Source organism: Microtus oregoni, unplaced genomic scaffold (genome assembly GCF_018167655.1).
Source record: "Microtus oregoni isolate MIOR12 unplaced genomic scaffold, Mior012 000040F_ref0000088, whole genome shotgun sequence".
Classification (NCBI taxonomy): domain Eukaryota; kingdom Metazoa; phylum Chordata; class Mammalia; order Rodentia; family Cricetidae; genus Microtus; species Microtus oregoni.
In genome coordinates this window covers 398,387-420,026 of record NW_024543207.1, presented here as the reverse complement: position 1 = coordinate 420,026, position 21,640 = coordinate 398,387, and the positions used below count along the sequence as shown (strand labels likewise).

Here is a 21,640-nt window from a genome sequence, read left to right as displayed (position 1 = left end):
TGTCTTTCAATAACCCAAACAAAATATAGCATATTGAGAAAAATTAAAAAATTAACAATACCAACAAGCATTTGAAAATTTTGCTAAATAAAAGAATAATTTACCTCTTCAGACTTCTTCTTCAGCTGTTTTTCAAATTTTTCCTTATTTCCTTCCAACTGATTCAAATGCAAAGCAAGTTCTTCCCTACAGATTTCTAAAGCTGAGTCCAGTTGTCTGACCTAAAGTTAAAAAAAAAAAGCAAAGTATAAAATAAAAAAAAGAAAGAAAAGAAAAATCAAGGCACTTGGGAGGGAGAGACAGGTAAATCTCTATGAGTTCCAGGGTAGCCTGGTCTACACAGTGAGTTCAGGACATCCAGGGTTATGTAGAGAGACGCTGTCTCAAAAAACAAAACACTGAATTATTAATTAATGAATATTTATTATTTGTACAATATTTAACAGATTGATCTCCTAAGGTTACTTTACCACTTGAAACACTAAAATCAGGTCAGTAAGATAGCTAAGTCAGCAAAGGCACTTTCCTGCGCAAGCCTGGTGACCTGAGACAGACTCCCAGAACCTCTAGTGGAAGAGAGCAGTCAACTCAGCAAAGCTCTCCTGACCTCCACCCATCTGCTGCAACACCTGCACACATGCACTGCAGCAAATAATTGCAGCACACAGAGTAATACACAAAATTTAAACCTGAGATAGGTCTATTCAGAGTATGAAATGATCTGACAGGAGAGACTGGCTGAAAAAGCTCATTCATCAAGGCAAACCAGGGAACTAGGAGAAGCACAGAACAGTCCTGAACAACACAGGTATAGCAGCACGTTCTAAAAAGAGGGGTCGTGCTCAGGGCAAGGCAGTAAGAAGGACAACAGTGAAACGCTGGAAGTTTAAATTTGTAAGGAATAAGTCATTTGAAATAATGTCAAATAGAAACCCCAAAACACTCCCTTAAGAAGGCAAGCTTATTATTTATTTCTTAAGCCTAGACCAATGAAATAGGAAAGTGAGTACAGATATCCTACAAATGTTGCTAAGATGAGAATATTTGGAAATGTTGGTTTGTGAAGAAAAAATTTATCACACAGGAAAAACATCTTCTTTGCTTAGTACCTGTGAAAAATATTCTTTAAAAATCCAGGGGCTGGAGAGATGGCTCAGAGGTTAAGAGCATTGCCTCCTCTTCTAGAGGTCCTGAGTTTGATCCCCAGCAACCACATGGTGGCTCACAGCCATCTGCAATGGGGTCTGGTGCTCTCTTCTGGTACACACAGACAGAATATTGTATACATAATTAATAAATAAATATTTTAAAAAATCAATAACATGACTCAAGTGTTTATGTGTTATGTGTAATGCTTTGTGTTATCTAATATTAAAGAGCAAATCAAATTTAGTAACTAAAAAAAAATTAGCTCAAAATACATGTCCATACCCTTCTATTACTAAGATTCTTACTTTGCTTTTTTCTTTCCCCTTATAATGTTGAGCTTTAATTTTGCAGGGGAAGATTCCTTTTCTCTGAATAAAAACATCACATTTGAAACTATGAAAGAAATTTCAACAAGACTGGAGAGAAAAAAAGAGAAATTTTCTTCTCAGGAACTATTTGAAGCTGTGAGTCAATGGTCTTTTATCCTGTTACATGTATTATTTTTAATAAAACGCTGATTGGCCTGTAGCCAGGCAGGATAGGTGAGGCGACCAGGCAGGATGAAGAGGCAGGGTGACCAGAACAGGAGAATGCTGGGAAAAGGAAAGGTCAGTCTGCAGTTGTCACCCAGCTGCAGAGGAAGCAAGATGAGAATCCCTCATTGACAGAAGTACTAAGTAAGCCATGTGTCTTACACAATTTGACATTAAAAAATCGCCCTAGTAATTCTTTCTAAAAGGGAATTCTGAAGCCACCATTATGAGAGACTATCTTAGTTTGTTTATATAACTACTGACAGCCAAGAAGGCTGCCATTATGAATGACTATCTCAGTTTAAAAAAAACTGTTGTCCTAGTAACAACAATTTTTAAAGATTAACATTTTTAAATTGTGTGTATGTGTCTGTCTGCCTGTCTTTCTGTGGATTTGTGCACATGTGAATTCAGGTGTCAGATCCCCCTGGGGCTGAAGTTAAGAGGCAGGTGCAAAGATACCCAGGGTGAGTGCTGGGAACCAGATTGGAGTCCTTTGTAAAAGAAGTTTATCTGCGAGAGAAAACCATCTCTGAAGTCCTTAGTTTTAAAACTTTAAATTAACAGCTGTTTTAATCCACACAAGCACAGTGGTACAGGCCTTTAATCCCAGCACTCTGGAGGCAGAAGCAGACAGACCTCTGAGTTTGAGGCCAGACTGGTCTAAAGAGAGATCTAGGATGACCAGTGCTATGCAGAGAAACCTTGTCTAGATAGACAGGCAGGCAGACATACAGACAGACAGAAGATAGAAAAGCAAAAACCCTTGTTATGTTATCTCTCTTAAGCAAGAGAATGGGCATTAGTACCTGATAATAATACAATAAATTACTCTGATAGGATTCATTAAAAGATGATAAAACCCATTGTTACAAGGTTACTGAGAAATCAGACATTCCTAAACCACTCCAAAGACAGTCCAATAAAATTCCTCTTAAACTAGTGACATCTGAGGGCTGGGCTGTGGTTCAGTGGAAGAAGACAGCATACATAAGGACAACATGCCTGCTGGGCAGTGGTAGCGCAGGCCTTTAATCCCAACACTTGGGAGGCAGGCAGAGCTCTGTGAATTTGAGGCCAGCTTGGTCTACAGAGAGAGTTCCAAAACAGCCAGGGTACACAAAAAAAGCCTGTTTCAAAGAAACAATAACAAACCGGGCAGTGGTGGTGCATGCCATTAACCTCAGCATTCGAGAGGCAGAGACAGGCAGATCTCTATGATTTTGAGGCCAGACTGGTGAATAGTGCAAGATCAGGGACAGCCACAGCTGTTACACAGAAAAACCTTGTCACAAAAAAATAACAACAAAAAAAGGCCAGGCAGTGGTGGCGACCTCAACCTTGGCACTCAGAAGGTAGAGATCTCTGTGAGTTCAAGGTCAGCCTCAGCTACAGAAGGCAGTGCATTCCAGGACAGGTTCCAAAGCTGCAGAGAAAACCTGTCTCAAAAACCAAAAAAGAAAGAAAGAAAGAAACCAAACAAACAAAAACCAAGAAAAACCAATAAAAAAAAGGACAGCATATATAAGGCCCTGGGTTTGATATTTAAAAAAAAAATGTCTAAGATACATCAATCACTACATGTTCAGGAAGTTGTCAAGACTAACACAGAAGATGGCTAGATATTCTGGAAGTCTAAAAAGTTCCAAGGTTATACTGATGCGTTAACTAGCAGAACTATAAAGAATATTTAGGTAATTGGGAAACTGTTAAACAACACCTTCCCTCAGGCAGTTACCAAAAAGCAAGAACGTGTATGGGAAAGGTGATTCATACATAAGCATGCATGGATGTGGTGAGGGAAATAGGCGATGTAAGTATAGCTATAGCTTTAGTGACAGAGTAGCTAGGTGTTCCTTGTACTATTCGTTGAATTCTTTTGTGGGTTTGACATTTTAAAAACAGAGTTATGTAAAAATTAATAAATCAAGCAAAACCAATGAATAACAAAAAGATTTCTTATGTTACAAAGTTTATCTTAATCCTATGTAAATAATCAACATGTACTGTATATAAACTTCTTGTACATGAATAAAATCAGAACAACTAGTGTGCTGCACCAAATGACCTCCTCTGGTGCACAGTGACAACCCGAGGATGCGCAGCTTCAGTAATGCTCATTTGTCCACAAATTCATTGGGAGAGGCAGAGAATCCGAAGAGAAAGTAAACAGAAATTATAGGAAAGAAAGAAATATAATTTAAACCTAAGGCATAGTCTTTCAACAATCTATTTAACAGGTAACAAACACATTTGTTTACTTTATGGATATTGTTACCTGTTCAGAATTATTTTATTTATGTTGGTGTTAGGAATCAAATGCAGGGCTGTGAACACACTTGGCAAGGGGCCTAATACTGAGCAACATCTTCAGACTCATCAAACTTTTAGTTCTCACTGACCACACTTGAAAATGCGATTTTAAACTGACAGTTTGAACTTTCCTACACACAGTTCATATATGAGCCTTGAAATTAACAAATAAAATTGTGCAAAGGTACTTGGAAAGGATAATAAGATAATCAGGAACAAGGACCCCAGACTGTTATTTTATTGCTACGGATATTCCAGGTTAAAATGGTTTGTACTGAGCCAGTGTGGCGGAGCTCTGGCACTGCTGCACTGCTGAGGACAGAAAGCTGCACAGACAGCACAAAGGAAGACTGCGGAACAGCATCCAGGCCTGCCAGGCATAGGAACAACAGGAGAGCTGCCATAAACGGGCTGCCCATGCATGCTTAAGCATTGCCAGGGCATGAATGATGATGACGGTGGTGGCACACGCCTTTAATCCCAGCTCTTGGGAAGCAGAGGCAGGTGGATCTCTGTGAGTTCGAGGCCAGCTTGGTCTACAAAGAGAGTTCCAGGGCACCTAGGGTTACACAGAAAATCCTGTCCCAAAAAGCAAAATAAATAATTAAAATTACAAAATTATTTATAGTTGAACTAAGGAATTTTGCTTCTATATTTCTTCCTCATATTTATTTTTTTCCCAAATTAAAAACTCATTAAAAGCATCAAGGAAAAAAATTCAATGTATAATTCATTCATTTTCTGATTCCTTATCTTTTATCTGGCCATTAATATATGGAAATTCCTTACTAAATGAAGAACTAGAAGTTTAATAGCTATTGAATATTATTTAACAAAATAGTTTCATGCCTACAACATTAATATTTATCTACCTTTTTTATTTTTTCCTTCTTGTTTGAAACAAGGTTCTTAGATGGCCTGGAACACACTGTATAGACCAGGCCAGCCTCAAACTTTCAGAAATCCTCTAGACTCTTCTCCCACGTGCTAGGGTTACAGACAGGGGCTACTATGACTGACTTGTATGCTAATATTTTAAAATTAAGTTTACTCTTATGTAAGTAAATAAACTGATATGACAGTAAATGTTAAATAATTGTTGAATTCTATAGGAATGACTATAGTGAGACAGCCAACATTACATTTAAACTTTAGACTTACTATGCCTGAGAGACAAAAAAGAAAAAATGCCTCTAACATGTAAGCCCCTTGTTGTGGGATAATCTTCCTGGACATTGTGGAGATGTAAGGTTTTTACCTCATCTGCCTAAGGCACCTTCTGATTGGTTTAATAAAGAGCTGAATGGCCATTAGCTAGTCAGGAGAGGATAGGTGGGACTTCTGGGCAGAGACAGGAACTCTGGGAAGAATCTGAGAGGTAGGAATTCGCCAGTGGAGACACAGAGGAAGTCAGATGTACGGTATGGAGAAGAAATAATGAGCCACATAGCAGAATGTAGATTAGTATGAAAGGGTTAATTTGTTTTAAGATCTAGCTGGGAACAAGTCTAAGCTAAGGAGAAGTTTTCATACTTAATAAAAAGTTGCCACATCATTATTTGGGAGCTGACGGTTCATGCAAGTCCAGCTTTAGCCCCTGGCTTGTATACGCATGTATCATAGCAGCCCACTTCCCTTCCCCAGACGTTAAAGAGTGTCCATAAACTGACTGGTCCTGTAAGATAGTAGATCTGTTCCAGCAGGATAGCAGACTAACTCAGTCTCCACTTTTGTAATCAAACTGCTACTCTGCTCAAAGATGACTAGGACAAGTGCAAGACATATAAATTAGACCCTGCCTACATGTAGACAAAATACACCAGTCTCGTGGCATCTCCTTCATCAGCTTTGGGCTGATATGGCTAGGTGATAAATCTGGGGAGCATTCAGGTTCAGTCCTGGCCCCACATTGTACATCAATATTTAAAATATACAGCCTATTATTAAAATGTATTTATGGTCATAGTGAATCTCTAAGTAACCCCAGACCCATAACAACAAATAAAGACATAACTGTTGGGCTGGGAAGATAGCTCACAATAAGCGTGGAGATCAGAGTTCAGATTTCCAGCACTAAAGTACAAAGCCAGGTATGGCAGCATGCGTGTGTATCCAATTCTACCATTAGGGAGGCAGAGACAGGCAGATCACGGCCAGACTAAATAGTTGAATTGGCAAACTCCAGGTTTGGTGACATATCCTATCTCAAAAAAAAAAAAAATAAAAAAAAAAAGGACCGAGGAAGAGACCTGATTTCAACTTCTAACTTCCAATCACACATATGCATATATACTACACATACAACACTGCTGTGGGAAATACTCTCCTACACTTTAAAGGTTTGTCTCTCATATTGGCTTAATAAAACTCTGATTGGCCAGTATCGAGGCAGGAGACATAAGTAGGGCAACCAGACTAAGAGAATTCTGGGAAGAGGAAAGGCAGTTGCCACCCAGACACAGAGGAAGAAAGATGAAAATACTGCACTGAGAAAAGGTGCCAAGAAATGTGGTTAAACATAGGTAAGAATTATGGGTTAATATAAGTTCTAAGAGTTAGTTAATAATAACGCTGAGCTAAAAGGCCAGTTTTTAATTAAAGTAAGTACCTGTGTGTTTCTTTGGGACTGAACAGCCGCAGGACCAGGCGGGACAGAAACCTCTGTTTACACAACACAAACATATTCTCTCACTCTCTCCCCCTCCTGCCTTGACGACATATTGTTTACATAGGTATATACAATCATAAAACAGAGTATAAAAAGAATTCTAGGCAAAAGTAGTCATCTTTATATTCAAGGTATTTATAGTACAAGATGACCTACTAGTACAAATAAAAATATAAGGAATATATAGTAGTTCTTCCATTTTTACAAGAGAAACATTTCAAAGATTATATGATTGAATACTAAATATACTCCTTTTTCATACAGACAGACATGCATTTAATGCCTTTTATATCTTAATTAAGCATTTATCATGCTCTGTGGCTACAGCTATTATACTGTGAGGTACAACAGTAAAATTAGTACTTTTTGTTTCTTAAATTTGTTTAAATTATATTTATTTGTGTGTCGGTAGGGGAGATATGTGTGCATGAACCCTGCTCCTTCATAACAAAAATAAGTTTTGATAACATTCATAATTTTATATGAAAAACAAAGTATTTAAAAATACGTTTGTGTGTGTGTATGTGTTTATGCGTGCGAGTACTCTCAGAGGCCAGAAAGGGTGTGGGAGCTGGAGTTACAGGCAGTTGAGAACAAAACTCAGGACCTGTGCAAGATTAGCATACACAAACCAGGTGCCCAGCACTCAGAAGGCAGAGGCAGGAGGATCTCTGTGAGTTTGAGGCTAGCGTAGTCTACGAGAGCTAGTTCCAGGACAGTTGGAACTGCTACACAAGGAAACCCTATCTAGAAAACCCAAAACAAAACAAAACAATAAAACCAAAGTTGTACACAATCTTAATCATTGAGCCAATTCCTTAACCACTTAATTGACATTTATATATTACAATTTTAATAATTTATTGGAAAAAAAGCCATAAAAATCTCTGTAATAGTAAAACAGAGGCCTGATAAGCTGGCTTTAGCAGATAAAGATTCTTGTCTCCAAATCTAATTACCTGAATTCTATTCTGGAGATCCATTTATGATAGAAGGAGAAAACTAACTCTTGCAAGTTGTCCCATGATTTCACACTCATGCCATGGCATGTGTATGCACACAAACACACACACATACACAAAAAGTATACTATACTAGCCTTGATTGTTTCTTCAGATACATGAATTTGCAATGATTTCAAAGCTTCATCTTTCTTTGTATTTTCTTTTTCCATTTCCTGTAAACAAATTTTGATAGAAAAAATGTTTGCAAATAAATATTGAGAGTATATTAAATATATGCTACAGAAACATAAACTTAAAATGCTAGCTTTCAAATAGTACTTTTAAAAAGAAGACTTTACCACTTTACTTTCCGTCAAGAGCCTGTCTAGTGATTCAAGGTGATGTTGTTTATATAGTATATCTTGCTGCAAAATGGACATAGTCTTTTCTTGTTCTTTGAATTGCTGGTCTCTTTTCTCTAGTTGACTTTCAAGCTAAATATAAAATCAAGATTTTCATGTTATATAGTTTTAAAACACTGGGAACACTTTAAACATAAATATATTTGAAAGTACACAGATTTCTGCATTTTAGAAATTTCCTTTAATTTCCCTTAATTAAAAAAATTAAATCATAAATCTCTTTTCCCTTTCTTTCATTATTCTTATTATTGACTGGTCTGTTTTCATGATTTTATTAAATATGTGCAGTCATAAACAATATGAAATAAAATTTTCTGTCTTGAAATTTTATTTATTATAGCAATATCTTTAAATTTTAAAGTTCAGGGTTTCTAACCCTGTCTCAAAAAAAAAAAAAAAAGTTCAGGGTTTCTCAATAGCTATGGAGCCAGTCCTGGAAGTCACTCTGTAGGTCAATCAGGTTGGCCTTGAACTCACAGAGATCTGCCTGCCTCTGCCTCCTGAATGCTGGGATTAAACACTTGCATCACCACTGCCCAGATAATTTGCTTTTTCTTTTAATCAATATAGCTTCATATGTTTGTCTGTGCTGACATGTATAGGTCTAGTTCACTTATTTTAGGAAGTACTAGAATTAATATAAGAAATTAAGGTTTACTTTGATATCTTGCTTTGATTTCTGTAACATTTCCATTTCAGAAGATATTCTATTCCAAGTAGATCAAAATTTTTTTCTCTCTACCTTTACCCTTTATTATTTCTGGTTTTTTAGACTGAGTCCCAATCTATCATACTAACAACAAATGACAATTACAATTATTGTAGTGTTTTTTTGTCTTTCCTCTTATTTCATACTTTCATGTTCTAATAAGAATAAAATGGTATTTATTGTCTTTGTCTCATTTTTGGAATTTATAAAGTACTTGCCTTCTTTGTTAAATGAGTTTGAAAGTAATTCATCTTCTTCTAGTATACTATATAATAATGTTATTTCTTCCTTACGTGTTTGGAAGAATTTGCCAGTGAAACCACACAGACCTGAAATTTTTTGGAATAATGTGAAACTAAGTTTCCTTTATTTGGTTTTGAAAAATCAGAAGTCATGATGCATTCCTGGCTGGTCTGAAACTTGCTACATAGCCCACACTGGCCTTGAGTTCATAGCCTACCAAGTGCATTCTTCAGTTTGTCAGCACTGTGTTTCACCGTCAGCTCAGGGAGATCTGTCAGCCTCTGCCTCCCGAGCAGTGGCTGCAGCCACTGTCACCACCATCACCCTGAAGGATACAGTTCTTTTATTCCTGATTCTTTTAAACCTCTAGCTCCAACTGATTACCAGTTTGAAATTTTTACTGAACATTTTTAGAGATTTTCGCTATTGATGTATTCTGTTTTTAAAGAAAAGGGGGGATGGTATCACATTTTATTTCAGTGTGTGTGTGTGTGTGTGTGTGTGTGTGTATTTAAATGCATGAAGGCTGGAGGACAACTTCCAAGAGTCAGTCTCCTTCCCCTGTGTAGATCCTGGAATCTAAACTCCAGTATTCAGGCTTGGCAATAGGCAGCTCTATCTGCTGAGCCAGATTAATAGAGTATCTGGTTAGTATGTACAATGCCCTGCATTCCATCCCCAGAACTACAAAATGATGATGATGATGATGATGATGATGATGATGATGATGATGATGATGATGATAGCATTGGACTCAAGTGTAGTGGTGATTGGGGGAGAGTCTTCTGTTTTGTGTTAATTTCATTGGTTAAGTAATAAAGAAACTGCTTGGCCTCATAGGTTAAAACATAGGTGGGAGGAGTAAACAGAACAGAATGCTGGGAGAAAGAAGCTGAGTCAAGGAGTCGCCATGATTCTCCCACTCCAGGCAGACGCAGGTTAAGATCATTCCTGGTAAGCCAGCTCGTGGGCTACACAGATTAATAGAAATGGGTTAGATCCGTATGTAAGAGCTAGCCAATAAGAAACTGAAACTAATGGGTCAGGCAGTGTTTAAAAGGATACAGTTTCCGTGTAATTATTTCGGGTAAAGCTAGCCGTGCAGGCGGCCAGGTGCCGGGGACGCAGCCCGCCGCTCCTATTACAACATAGTGGTGATGCAGTCTTTAATCTCAGGACTTGGAAGGCAAAGAAAGACAGGGATGTAAGTGAGTTCAAGGCCAGCCTGGTCTACATAGAGAGTTCCAGGACAGCCAGAGATACATATGAGACCCTAACCCCCCAGTCCCCACCCCCAGGAAACGAAACAAAAATTATTTAGAAAGAATGAGATTCTTATTATATGTCTTGCTGTTAATTTTTTTATGCTGTTGTTTCTTTATTTGCACTTAAAATTTGGGTTAGAATGCTTAAGGTGATATGGGATTCCCCTCTGTATCCTGTGATTACCATTGATTAATAAAGAAATTGCTTTGGACCTATAGTAAGGCAGAACTTAGCTAGGCAGGGTAAACAAAACTGAATGCTGGGAGGAAGAAGGCAGAGTAAGGAGAAGCCATGTAGCCCCACAGGAGACAGACACTAAAAATTTACCCAGTAAGCCAACCCTCGTGGTGATACACAGATTAATATAGATGGGTTAAATTAATATGTAAAAGTTAACTAATAAGAAGCTAGAGCTAATGGGCCAAGCAGTGATTTAATTAATACAGTTTCTGTGTGGTTATTTCGGGAGTCTGGGCAGCCAGGAAACAAGCAAGCGGCCTCCCACTACATTAAGGTTCTTTTCACTACTAAAGAATACATTAGGCTGGTGGTGGTGCATGCCTTTAATCCCTGCACTCAGGAGGCAGAAGCAGGTCAATCTCTGTGAGTTCGAGGCCAGCCTGGACTACAAGAGCTAGTTCCAGGGAAGACTCTAAAGCTACAGAGAAACCCTGTCTTGGAAAAACCAAAAAAAAAAAAAAAAAAACTTACTCGTTCAATTTGTTTTTCCATTTCTTTATGCTGTTCAAGGTGAATTTTCTTTGCTTTTTCAAAAGCAAAACAAATTTTCTCATGTTCTGTATTGATATTAGATTCAAGGTTTCTTATTTTTTCATTCTTCTCCTAGAAATAAAAATATTGGGAAGAATATAACCAAAAGCTGTTTTAGATAAAAATACATGAATCTAGCAATAAACCTGCCACATTCCATTCTTTACACTTTTATCAATAATTAAACAAAAAGACTGATTTCCAGACAACATGGTAGACTAGAAATTGTCTCTGTGATGGCCCAGTGAAGTATCAGGATGAGTGAAAGCAGGAAAAGAGCAAACTCTGGAGATTCCAAAGAGGAGCGCTCGGACTGCTCAGCAGCATGGAGAGACAGGATGTGACCCCGCACAAGGGACAGTCCCACAGAGCAGTTTCAACTGACGTAGCAGAGGGAAGGCCTCATCCAAACATTACCAGACAACCCTAGTAAACATGAGATCAAGAGTCCTGCTAACAAGACAAATCCACAGCTCTCACGAGCCTCAAATCCAGCTGCTGGTCTTGCTAGGACAACGACTTCTTGGATAAAACAGAACAGGAGTAGAGGAGCTCTCCTGGCCGTGGCTGGACACTATCTTCAGGGAAGATAGTGTTTAAAACTAAAACGCTGGCTCAGAGGTTGAGAGCACTGACTGCTCTTCCGGAGGTCCTGAGTTCGATTCCCAGCAACCACATGGTGGCTCACAACCATCTGTAATGAGATCTGGTGCTCTCTTCTGGCCTGAGGGCATACATGGAGGCTGAACACTGTGTACATGATAAATAAATAAATCTTTAAAAAAAAAAAAAAGTAAAACGCTCTGGGGGTCAGCACAAAGGGAATGATCACAGGCTCCGGTTGAGAGACAAACTTGGGATGCAGATGCAGAAACATGAGGGTAGGACGCTGACAAGATGTAGGGAGGAAGCAGGAGGTGTTGGGCAGTCAGCTGTGCTGGAGAGGGAGTTTGCAATTAGCAGCCATTTCTGGCTTCATCCACTGAGAGTAACTCTAAAGAATGACAGCCATGGGCGTGCAAGTGGATGAGTGTGGGAACAGATAAATCTCAGCCAGGTTCACTATTGCTGATGACAGAAAGTGGAAACAGCCTAGATGTCCACCACCACTGGATGAATGTGGGTGACAGCTGTGTGGTCTGGACAGTGGAACCAGTATTTATCCTTAGTGCATGGAACCCATTCCCTATAGAGGGATACTTTGCTCAGCATAGGTACAGGGGTGAGGGTCTTGGTTCTGCTTCAAGTGATCCAACAGACTTTGTTGACCCCCCTTGGGAGGCCTCACCCTCTCTGAGGAGTGGATGGGGAGGCTAGGTGTGGAAGAGATGAGAGAGGGAGGAAAGGACAGAGAACGAACTAGGATTGGTATGTAAAATGAGATTGTTTTAAAAATTAAAATTAAAAAAAATATGTAAGAGCCAGAAGGGATGGAGGACACAAATAAATAAATCAAGGCCTTCTGACATATTACTGGCTGTCCATATAACTCACAGACTGTGGCAGAATGCATAGGGCCTACACAGTCTGTACCAGACAGGACCCTAGAGCTGAGAGAAGAGTGGACACTCACACCCATTGCTGACTCAGAAGCTACCTCCAATTGATAGCCTCGAAGAAATGAAAAATTGGTTTTCTTCAAGGGAGTCTCACTGGAGAAACAAACCGCTCTTTATGGTCAGCTCCTTGCCCACCAGTAAATGGTGAACACAAAATGAACTCAATGACATTTGGGGAAGTTCTTTGTCTCATAATGTTAAGTCAGAGTATTTTTAAAATTTATGACATCTGGTTTTGGATGTTCGTGGGATTTATGTGTGTGTCTCTATGTCTACATGCACTTCTTCAGCTCTTCGTTATGTCTGGATGTGGGTCATGTTCCAGTTAGTGTGTTTATTGTTATGGGTGTGGATCTGGATGGAAGGGAAGATGGGGAGGCATAGGGAAGAGGATGAAGAGGGAAAACTGTAACCAGAATATATTTTATGTATTTTTTTTTTTAACTTTTGTGAGACAGGGTATCTCTGTGTAGCCTTGGCTGTCCTGGAACTCATTTTGCAGACCTGGCTGGCCTTGAACTCACAGAGATCCACCTGCCCCTGACTCCTGAGTGCCGGAGTTAAAGGCTTGGCTAAAAACCTATTTTCAATGAAAGAAAAAGAAAAGCTAAAAATAAATCCAATACCTTGAAGAGGATACAAATAAGCAAATTAATAAATTAAAGAAACCAATCCAGGACTTCTAGAAGAAAGTAAACTACAGAACAAAGAAAATCATCAATATGGACAAAGTTGACATCATGGAATAAAATAACAAAGAAACAGAGCAATCTAGAGATTCAGACATAAATGTGCGAGGTGAAAAAGCACACTGGGTCAAATAAAGAAAGCATCACCTACAGAGCTGGGGAAGTAGAGGAGGTTTAGCACGAATTCTAGTTGGTTTTAATAATAAAACCCAGAGTCAGATATGGGGTTAATGCTGAAGATCAGAGAAGCAGAGAGGCCAGGCACAAGAAAATTCTTTTGCCTTTACCAATGCTCAGACCGAAGGGGCAATACTGTTCTTCAGACTCCATCTGCCTCCAGCTTAACCTCAATCTGCACTAGCTCCTGTCTCCTCCCACCTTACATTGCTCTCTCCACCCGGCCATACCAATCCTGTCTCCACTTCCTCAGTGCTGGGATTAAAGGCCTACGACTCCAAGTGCTGGGATCACCTTTGTGTGAGCTCTGTTTCTCTTTTAGACAGATTCAATTTTGTATAGCCCATCTTGAACTAACAGAGATCCCTTTGCCTCTGTCTCCTGAGTCCTGGGATTAAAGGTGTGTACCACCACTCCCTGGCCTCTAGTAGCTTAGCTCTGCACTCTGATCTTCAGGCAAGCTTTATTTGTTAAATTATCAGTATAAGAGAGATACTAGGGATGAAGATCAAATTGAAGAAATATTACTTTCACATATCAGTGGACAGGTATGGGGAGAAGGAAGCAGCAGGACGAGGAAGAAGAAGAAAAAGAAGGAAAAAGAAAGAAAGGAGAAGGAAGGAGGAGAAGGAAGAAGAAAGGAAGCAGCAGCAGCACAGTCATAACCCAGAAACACTGGGATACGACAAGGATACCAAACCTAAGAATGCATTGGGTAGGAGAAGGAAATGAAGTAAAAACTAGCCACTAAAAAATAGCTATTCCCTAAAGCTACTGCAGAAAACTTAACAAATTTTAAAACTCAAATCCAAGAGTCTTTTAGAACCATAAACACAAATGACCCAAGAAGAGACTCTCTACAACACATTCTAGCCAGTATTTCAGAAATACAAAGCAAAGACAATTCAGTAAGATGATTCAAGGGGTAAAGATACTTGATACAAAGCCCAAAGACCTGAATTAAATCCCTGAGATCCACATGGCAAGAAGAGAAAATTGTCTCATAAACTGTCCTCTGACTTCACATGAAAAGGAAGATACCCAGTGTTTGCCTGGACAGGTGGCAGATGCCTTCAATCCCAACTCTAACGGTGTGAAGACAGGAGAATCTCCATGAATTTGGCCAACTAGGGTTACATAGTGATATCATGTCTCAAAACAAACAAAAAAGGATTCCCAATGTTGATATCTGGACTCTACGTATGCACACATGGATAAGTATGCCTGTATACACAAAGATGTAACAATTGTAAATATACAAACACTAAATGTTCTGGCTGCAATTCCAAGCACTAAAAGGAATAAAAGGTTAGATAAGTTCTGACAGAATAATAGTGGGTGACTTCAACGCTGTACTATCATCTTTAAATCAGTAATCGCAATTAGAAACCAACAAAGAACCCTCAAAGTCATACTATGGTGTGGGAGGTCCTTCTGTCTGTGCTGCTTTCCTGGTTAATGAATAAAGAAACTGCCTTAGCCTGTTGATAAGGCAGAACTTTGGTAGGAGGGGAAGACAGAACTGAATGCTGGGAGAAAGAAAGGCAGAGTCAGAGAAGTCATGGAGCCGCCAGAGACAAACATGCTGAATCTTTGCTGGTAAGCCACTGCCATGTGGAGATATACAAATTACTAGAAATATTTTAAATTAAGATGTAAGAGTTAGCCAATAAGAAGCTAGAGCTAATGGGCCAAACAGTGTTTGAATAAATACAGTTTCTGTGTGCTTATTCTGGGTAAAGGCGGCTGGGACGAACAAGTGGTTCCTTGCTGCTACAATACTACATAATAGATAAAAAGACTAACAATTAAAAAGCAAAATAAAATGGCAGATTTTACCATGAGCTCCTGTTCAAGTTCTGCATTTTTTGCAGCAATAGAAGAATATGCAATAATTTTTTCTTCCAGCTGTTTTTCTAGAGTTAAAAGTTGAGAGCATTTCTTTGTCATCTGAAAAAAAAAAACAAAACAATGCAGCTTTAAAAGAAATGACATACATTTTAAAATCAAATGCCTATTCATCATTCCAAAGCTGAAATACACTATAGCTAATAAACCAGAGAAATTTATGGTAATTGATAAAAAATACATTGAAAATTTTTAAATTTTTTTGGTTGTTTTTCAAAACAGAAAGTTTTCTCTGTGTAAGCAGCTCTGAAAAGCTCTGTAGACCAGGCTGGCTATGAACACACAGAGATTCACCTGTTTCTGTTTCCTGAGTGCTGGAATTAAAGACGTGTGCCACCAATGCCCAGCAAATAATCTCTTAATGTATATACTTAGGAACTAGAACTAGGCTGGTGATACAACTCAGCAGTAGAGTACTTCCATAACATGCTGATAGCCCAAATTTCTATAGCCAGCAAAATAATTAATCATACAAAGAAAAAATCATTAATAATAAAACATAATTTAAGTAGCATCCATCTACCAATCTAGCTATACAGAAGGAACTAGATGGAAAATTTCAGTCTCAAGATTTAGCACACCCAAGAAAACACAAGGAATAAACAACCCCAGAACAGTAAATCAAAAGATGGGGGAAAGCCAGGTTGTGATAACACATGCCTTTAATCCCAGCTGTTGTGGGAAGATCGCTTGTTTGTTTTTTGGATGCCCAGACTCCAGAAATAATCACACAGAAACTATATTATTTGCAATACTGTCTTGCCAATAGCTTAAGCATATTTCTGGCTAACTCTTACATCTTAGTTTAACCCATCTCCATTAATCTGTGCATAACCACAGGTCGTTGCCTACCAGCAAAGTATCAGCATGTCTGTCTCTGGTGGAGGTTCCATAGCTTCTCACTATCGCCTCTTTCTTTCTCCCAGTATTCAGTTTAGTTTTCCCTGCCTACCACTATTCCCTGAACAGGTCCAAAACAGTTTCTTTATTAACCAATGGTATACAGAGGGGAATTCCACATCACCTGGCACTCAGGGAGACAGAGGAAGGAAGATCTCTGTGAGAGGCCCTCCTGGTCTACAAAGTAAGTTCCAGGACAGCCAGAGCTACACAGAGAAACTCTGCCTTGAAAAAAAAAAAAAGACCCTAAAAATTCCACTAAACTCTACTGATGTGGGATTCCCCTCTGTATGCTGTAAATACCATGGGTTAATAAAGAAACTGTCTTGGCCTGTGTTAGGGCAAAGAGTAGAGCTAGGCAGGGAAACTAAACTGAATGCTGGGAGAAGGAAGGCGGAATTTGGAGATGCCATGTAGCCGCCACCAAGCTGGAATCTTTCCGGTAAGCTACAGCCTCATGGTGATACACAGATGAATAGAGATGGGTTAATTTAAGAGCTAAGAGTGAGGTAGAAATATGCATAAGCTAACAAGCCAAGCATTGCTGTAATTAATACAGTTTCTGTGTGATTATTTCGGTACTGGGCAGCCGAGAACAAACAAGCAGCCTCCTACAATACTCTACAGGTGGTAAGTACTTTCAGCAAAGTACTTTCACAATAATTTCACAATATCTTAAAAAAGTAAACAGAAAGACGTTTAGAATAACCAAGCAAGTGAAAGACTTTAGTAATAAAAGCTTTAAGACACTGAAGAAAGAAATGAAGAAGACCTCAGAAAATGGAAATGATCTCCCATACTCATGGATGAGTAGGGTTAATAAAGTGAAAATGGCCATCCTACCAAAAGCAATCCCCATCAGAATTCCAATACAATTCTTCACAGAACTGAAAACCATTGGCAAAGTGGAAAATCATTTTTTAGTTTTATATGGAAACACAAAATAGCCGGGATAGCTAAAAACAATCCTGGATAATAAAAGAAACGCTGCACGTATCACCATTCCAGATTTCTAGTTGTACTACAGAGCAACAGGAATGAAAACAACAACATAACATTGTCATAAAAAGAGACACATTGATCAACCAATCTAACTGAAGAGTCAAAGGTAAGTCCACACACCTACAAACACCTGATTTTTAACAAAGAAACCAAAAATACATACTGAAAGAAAGACAGCATCTTCAACAAAGGTGTTGGTTAAATTGGATTGGCTACATGTAGAAGGATGCAAATATATCCATAATTATCACCCTGTATGCTGGAAGCAAAGACCTGTATTTTGATTATAGCCATCTTAGTCACAAAGTAAGTAAGATATTTACCTCTGCAGGGCAAGTTCCTGGCCTAGGAAATTAACCCAGTGTCTTATCTCCCTGTGAGACCTGCAGGCCCCAGGCTTCAGAAGCAATTAGCATTTCCTTTGTTAGTTTAAAGTCACAGACCCTTAGTATCCCCTTTATCTCTTTCTCTCAGCCAGAGAATCCTCAGGACCTGACATTCCAGGATGTTTTAATAACTGAGGACTTTTCATGACAATGAGACACTCTGCTCCTGGCAGCACCAATCTACTTCAAGAGGAAGATGGGCATCGAAGAGGCACCTTATGGAGTTTGATAGCCATTTGGGCAAGAAACTGCTCTTGCCTGGACTATTGCATAAACTGGACACAGAGAACCCACAGAGAGGACTGCTGAACTTGCCTAAAGGTGAGATGATCTTTCGGGGTTCCTGATTTATGAAAGAGTCTGCGAGACATTCTGCAGGACACAACAGATAGTGACTGAACTGACTTTGAATTTTCCTGCTTTATGGAAATGTCTGCTGGATACCATGGGCCTGAAGATTGAAGATGGATGCCCCAACGGTACAGAGGAACTTTGGGTGACTGTCCAGGCAGCGAGATGTCTCTGTCATTTCTAGAGTTTTAAAAGTTGCCTTTTTCTTGTTTGCTTAGGTAGTATTGTATCTTTCTGGAGTCTTTGATGGAGTTAAGAATAGTTAGTTATAGTTTTCCTTAGTTATGATAAAGATTATTGTAACTTTTACTTGATAACTGTTTTGTTATATGTAATTTTGCTATGTTAAAGTTAAAACTTTTTTTTGTTTAAACCGAGAAAGGGGAAATGATGGAGGAAGGTCATTGGCTAGTAAAGGAACTGCCCTGGCCCATTTTATTGGTTAGAAGATAGGTGGGAGGTGTAGACAGGACAGAACGCTGGGAGGAAGAGGAAGTGAGGTCAGACTCCACAGCTCTGCTCTCAGGAGCAGACGCCTCAGCAGAGACGCCATGCCCTGCTCCCTGGCAGACACACGCGATGAAGGTCCGACCCAGGATGGACATAGGCTAGAATCTTCCTGGTAAGCGCACCTTGGGGTGCCATACACAGATGATTAGAAATGGGCTAAATTAATATGTGAGAATTAGCCTAGAAGAGAATGGGCCAAGCAGAGATTAAAAGAATACAGTGTCCGTGTAATTATTTTGGGGCATAAGCTAGCTGAGCGGGCGGCTGGGGTGCTGGGGAAGCGGCCCCGCCGCCCTTATTACTTCACTACCCTCCCTGCCCCCTGCCCTTTTGCTCCTGGAAAAAATAAAGTTTGCAGTTTGATCAGAATTCAGGCTTGCTGGACAGTCTGTGTCTCTTGTGTCTCTTGCCCTTCGCCTCCAGGCGAATTTGGTTCTATTCACGTCCTGCTGGTCAGGACACCTGTACAAAACTCAACCCCAAATGGAGCAAGGACCTTAACCTAAGACCAGATACCCTGAATCTGAGAGGATATAAAGTGGGGAATAGGCTTGATTCGTTGGCATAGGAACAGACTTTCTGAACAGAACACTGATAGCACAGGAACTAAGACCAACAACTGATTAACAGAACCTAAGGAAACTGAAAAGCTTATATGACAAAGAATACATTATTGGGGCAAGGTAGCAGCATACAGAATGGGAAAAGGTCTTTATTAACTACACATCCAATGAGGGATAAAATCTAGATATATAAAAAAACTAAAAACCTGGATATCAAGAAAACAAATAACTCAAGTTAAAAATGGAGTACAGAACTAAGCAGAGTTCTCAAAAGATAAAACACAAATGGCTGAGAATCACTTAAATGTTCGACATTGTTAGTCTTCCTCTAGGAGAAGCAGCTTCTGCCTCTTCCCACTTCTCCCCTTCTCCCTTCTCTCTCTCTCTCTGCCCTTCTTGATGGAGGAAGGTCATTGGCTAATAAAGGAACTGGCTTGGCCCATTTTATTGGTTAGAACATAGGTAGGTGGAGTAAACAGAACAGAAGGCTGGGAGGAAGAGGAAGTGAGCTCAGACTCCACAGCTCTCCACTCGGGAGCAGACGCCTCAGAGAGATGCCATGCTCTGCTCTCCCGGGCAGACGCACGCCATGAAGCTCCGACCCAGGATGGACATAGGCTAGAATCTTCCCGGTAAGACCGGTTCTCACAGATTATTAGAGATGGGTTGATCGGGATATCAGAATTAGCCAGTAAGGGCTAGAGCTAAAGGGCCAAGCAGTGTTTAAATGAATACAGTTTGTGTGTTGTTATTTCGGAGCATAAGCTAGCCAGGCTGCCGGGGTGCTGGGGATGCAGCCCCGCCGCTCTTATTACTACACCTTCTCCCTTCCTTTCCATAACCACTAAATAAATATCCAACTCCACTCGGTATGGTGTGCCTATCTGTGTGTCTTCCACCTGCCTGTGGTACGGTCTCGTGCATAGTCCCTGCCTAGGACTGGCTGCTCCCGCTGCCCACTGCCGGTGACTTGCACCGTCCTGGGATCCACTGTTTGCCACTGCCAGGGACTTGCAGAAAATCCATTACAATTAGGGAAATGCAAATTAAAACTACATTGAGATTTCATCTTACATCAGTCAGAATGGCCAAGATCACTAAAACTGATAGTTCATGTTGGCGAGCATGTGCGGTAAGGAAAACAGTTATTCATTGCCAGTGGGAGAATAAACTAGTACAGCTACTATACAGATCAGTTTGACAGTTCCTTGGAAACTGGGACTAGGTCTACCACCAAATCCAGCCATACCAATCCAGGGCATATACCCAAAGAACTCTATAGCCTACTACCAGAATAGTTATTCACTCATATTTATTGCTGCTCTATTCATAAACTATAAATGGCCTAGATGTCTACCAGCCAGTGAAAGAATTGTACATTAACACAATGTGATACATTTACACAATGGAATATTGTTCAGCTAGTGAAAGTTAGCTGGGCATGATAACACACGCCTTTAAGCCCAGCACTCAGGAGGCAGAGGCGGATCTCTGGTATTATGAAACTTGCAGGTAAATGGATGGAGATAGAAAAAAAAAATCATCCCCAATGAGGTAGCACAGACCCCCCCCCCAAATATTGTATATCCTCTCTTAGATGTAGCTTTTAGCCTTTAAGACTTAAACAGGTGTGCTATAGCCTGTATAACAACAGAGGTTAGCTATCTTATAAAGGGAAACTAGAATATATAATTATAGAGTGTAGGGGAGACTGGACTGGGAGGACTAAATGGGGAAAGGGATGGAGAAGGGTAGGGAAGAGAATACAGTGAGGAACAGCCAACACTCAAGGCCATTTGAGGGCTCAAATGGAAACCTATTTATTCTGTTATAAGTAGAATCTTCCTAAAATAGATACATAAATGAAAGAAATATAAATAACAGGAGACAATGCCTCAACTAGACGTCTATCTTTTGCCACCAAGTGAAACCTCCAGTGTTAGGAATGGGTTAAATCTAGTTGAGTCATTCACCAAAGGGGACCCATGGAAACCCCAAACATCTCAGGCTATTGCCATGGCTAGGAGGTGCCCTCCAAAAATTGATGGTAAGGCCCTATTACTGAAGAAAACGCCTACGTATCTCATGGGATGTGAAAAGTCTAGTTGGTGCCTAACTGGGCCTTCAACCCTACTGACCGGTGTCCATAAACTGAAAGGTACTCTGCATGCGGCTCCAGAAGAAAAGGTAACCATCAACCTAGCTACTAACCCTAATCTAAAATGGTGAGGTGTTGGTGCAATCACAGCTCATGTTGTGGGAGTAACCAACCCCTCTCTGATTGGATTTAAGGCCCACTACACAAGCTGGAACCCACACCTGATACTGCTCAGGTGATGTGGGAATGTCATATATCAATCTGTTGATTTCATTGGTTAAGCAATAAAGAAACTGCTAGGCCCATTTGATAGGCCCACCCTTAGGTAGGTGGAATAAACAGAACAGAAGGCTGGGAGAAAGAAGCTGAGTGAGGAGTCGCCATGGTTCTCCCACTCCAGACAGATGCAGGTTAAGATCATTCCTGGTAAGCCAGCTCGTGGGCTACATACATTATTAGAAATGGGCTAGTCCAGGTGC

The 21,640-nt window shown here is 39.8% G+C and overlaps 1 protein-coding gene across 5 annotated transcripts in view; it reads right to left on the bottom strand.

Moving 5' to 3' along the window:
- Positions 1–21,640, bottom strand: part of Ccdc18 (coiled-coil domain containing 18) — a 145,688-nt gene that overhangs the window by 74,849 nt on the left and 49,199 nt on the right. For all 5 annotated transcript variants that reach the window (XM_041632173.1, XM_041632177.1, XM_041632174.1 and 2 more), the window contains 5 exons: positions 15,283–15,393; positions 10,959–11,090; positions 7,967–8,101; positions 7,763–7,840; positions 105–221 (listed from right to left, as the gene is read on the bottom strand). In XM_041632173.1, the coding sequence (XP_041488107.1) occupies positions 105–221; positions 7,763–7,840; positions 7,967–8,101; positions 10,959–11,090; positions 15,283–15,393 (573 nt within the window). The remainder of the gene's footprint in view (positions 1–104; positions 222–7,762; positions 7,841–7,966; positions 8,102–10,958; positions 11,091–15,282; positions 15,394–21,640) is intronic.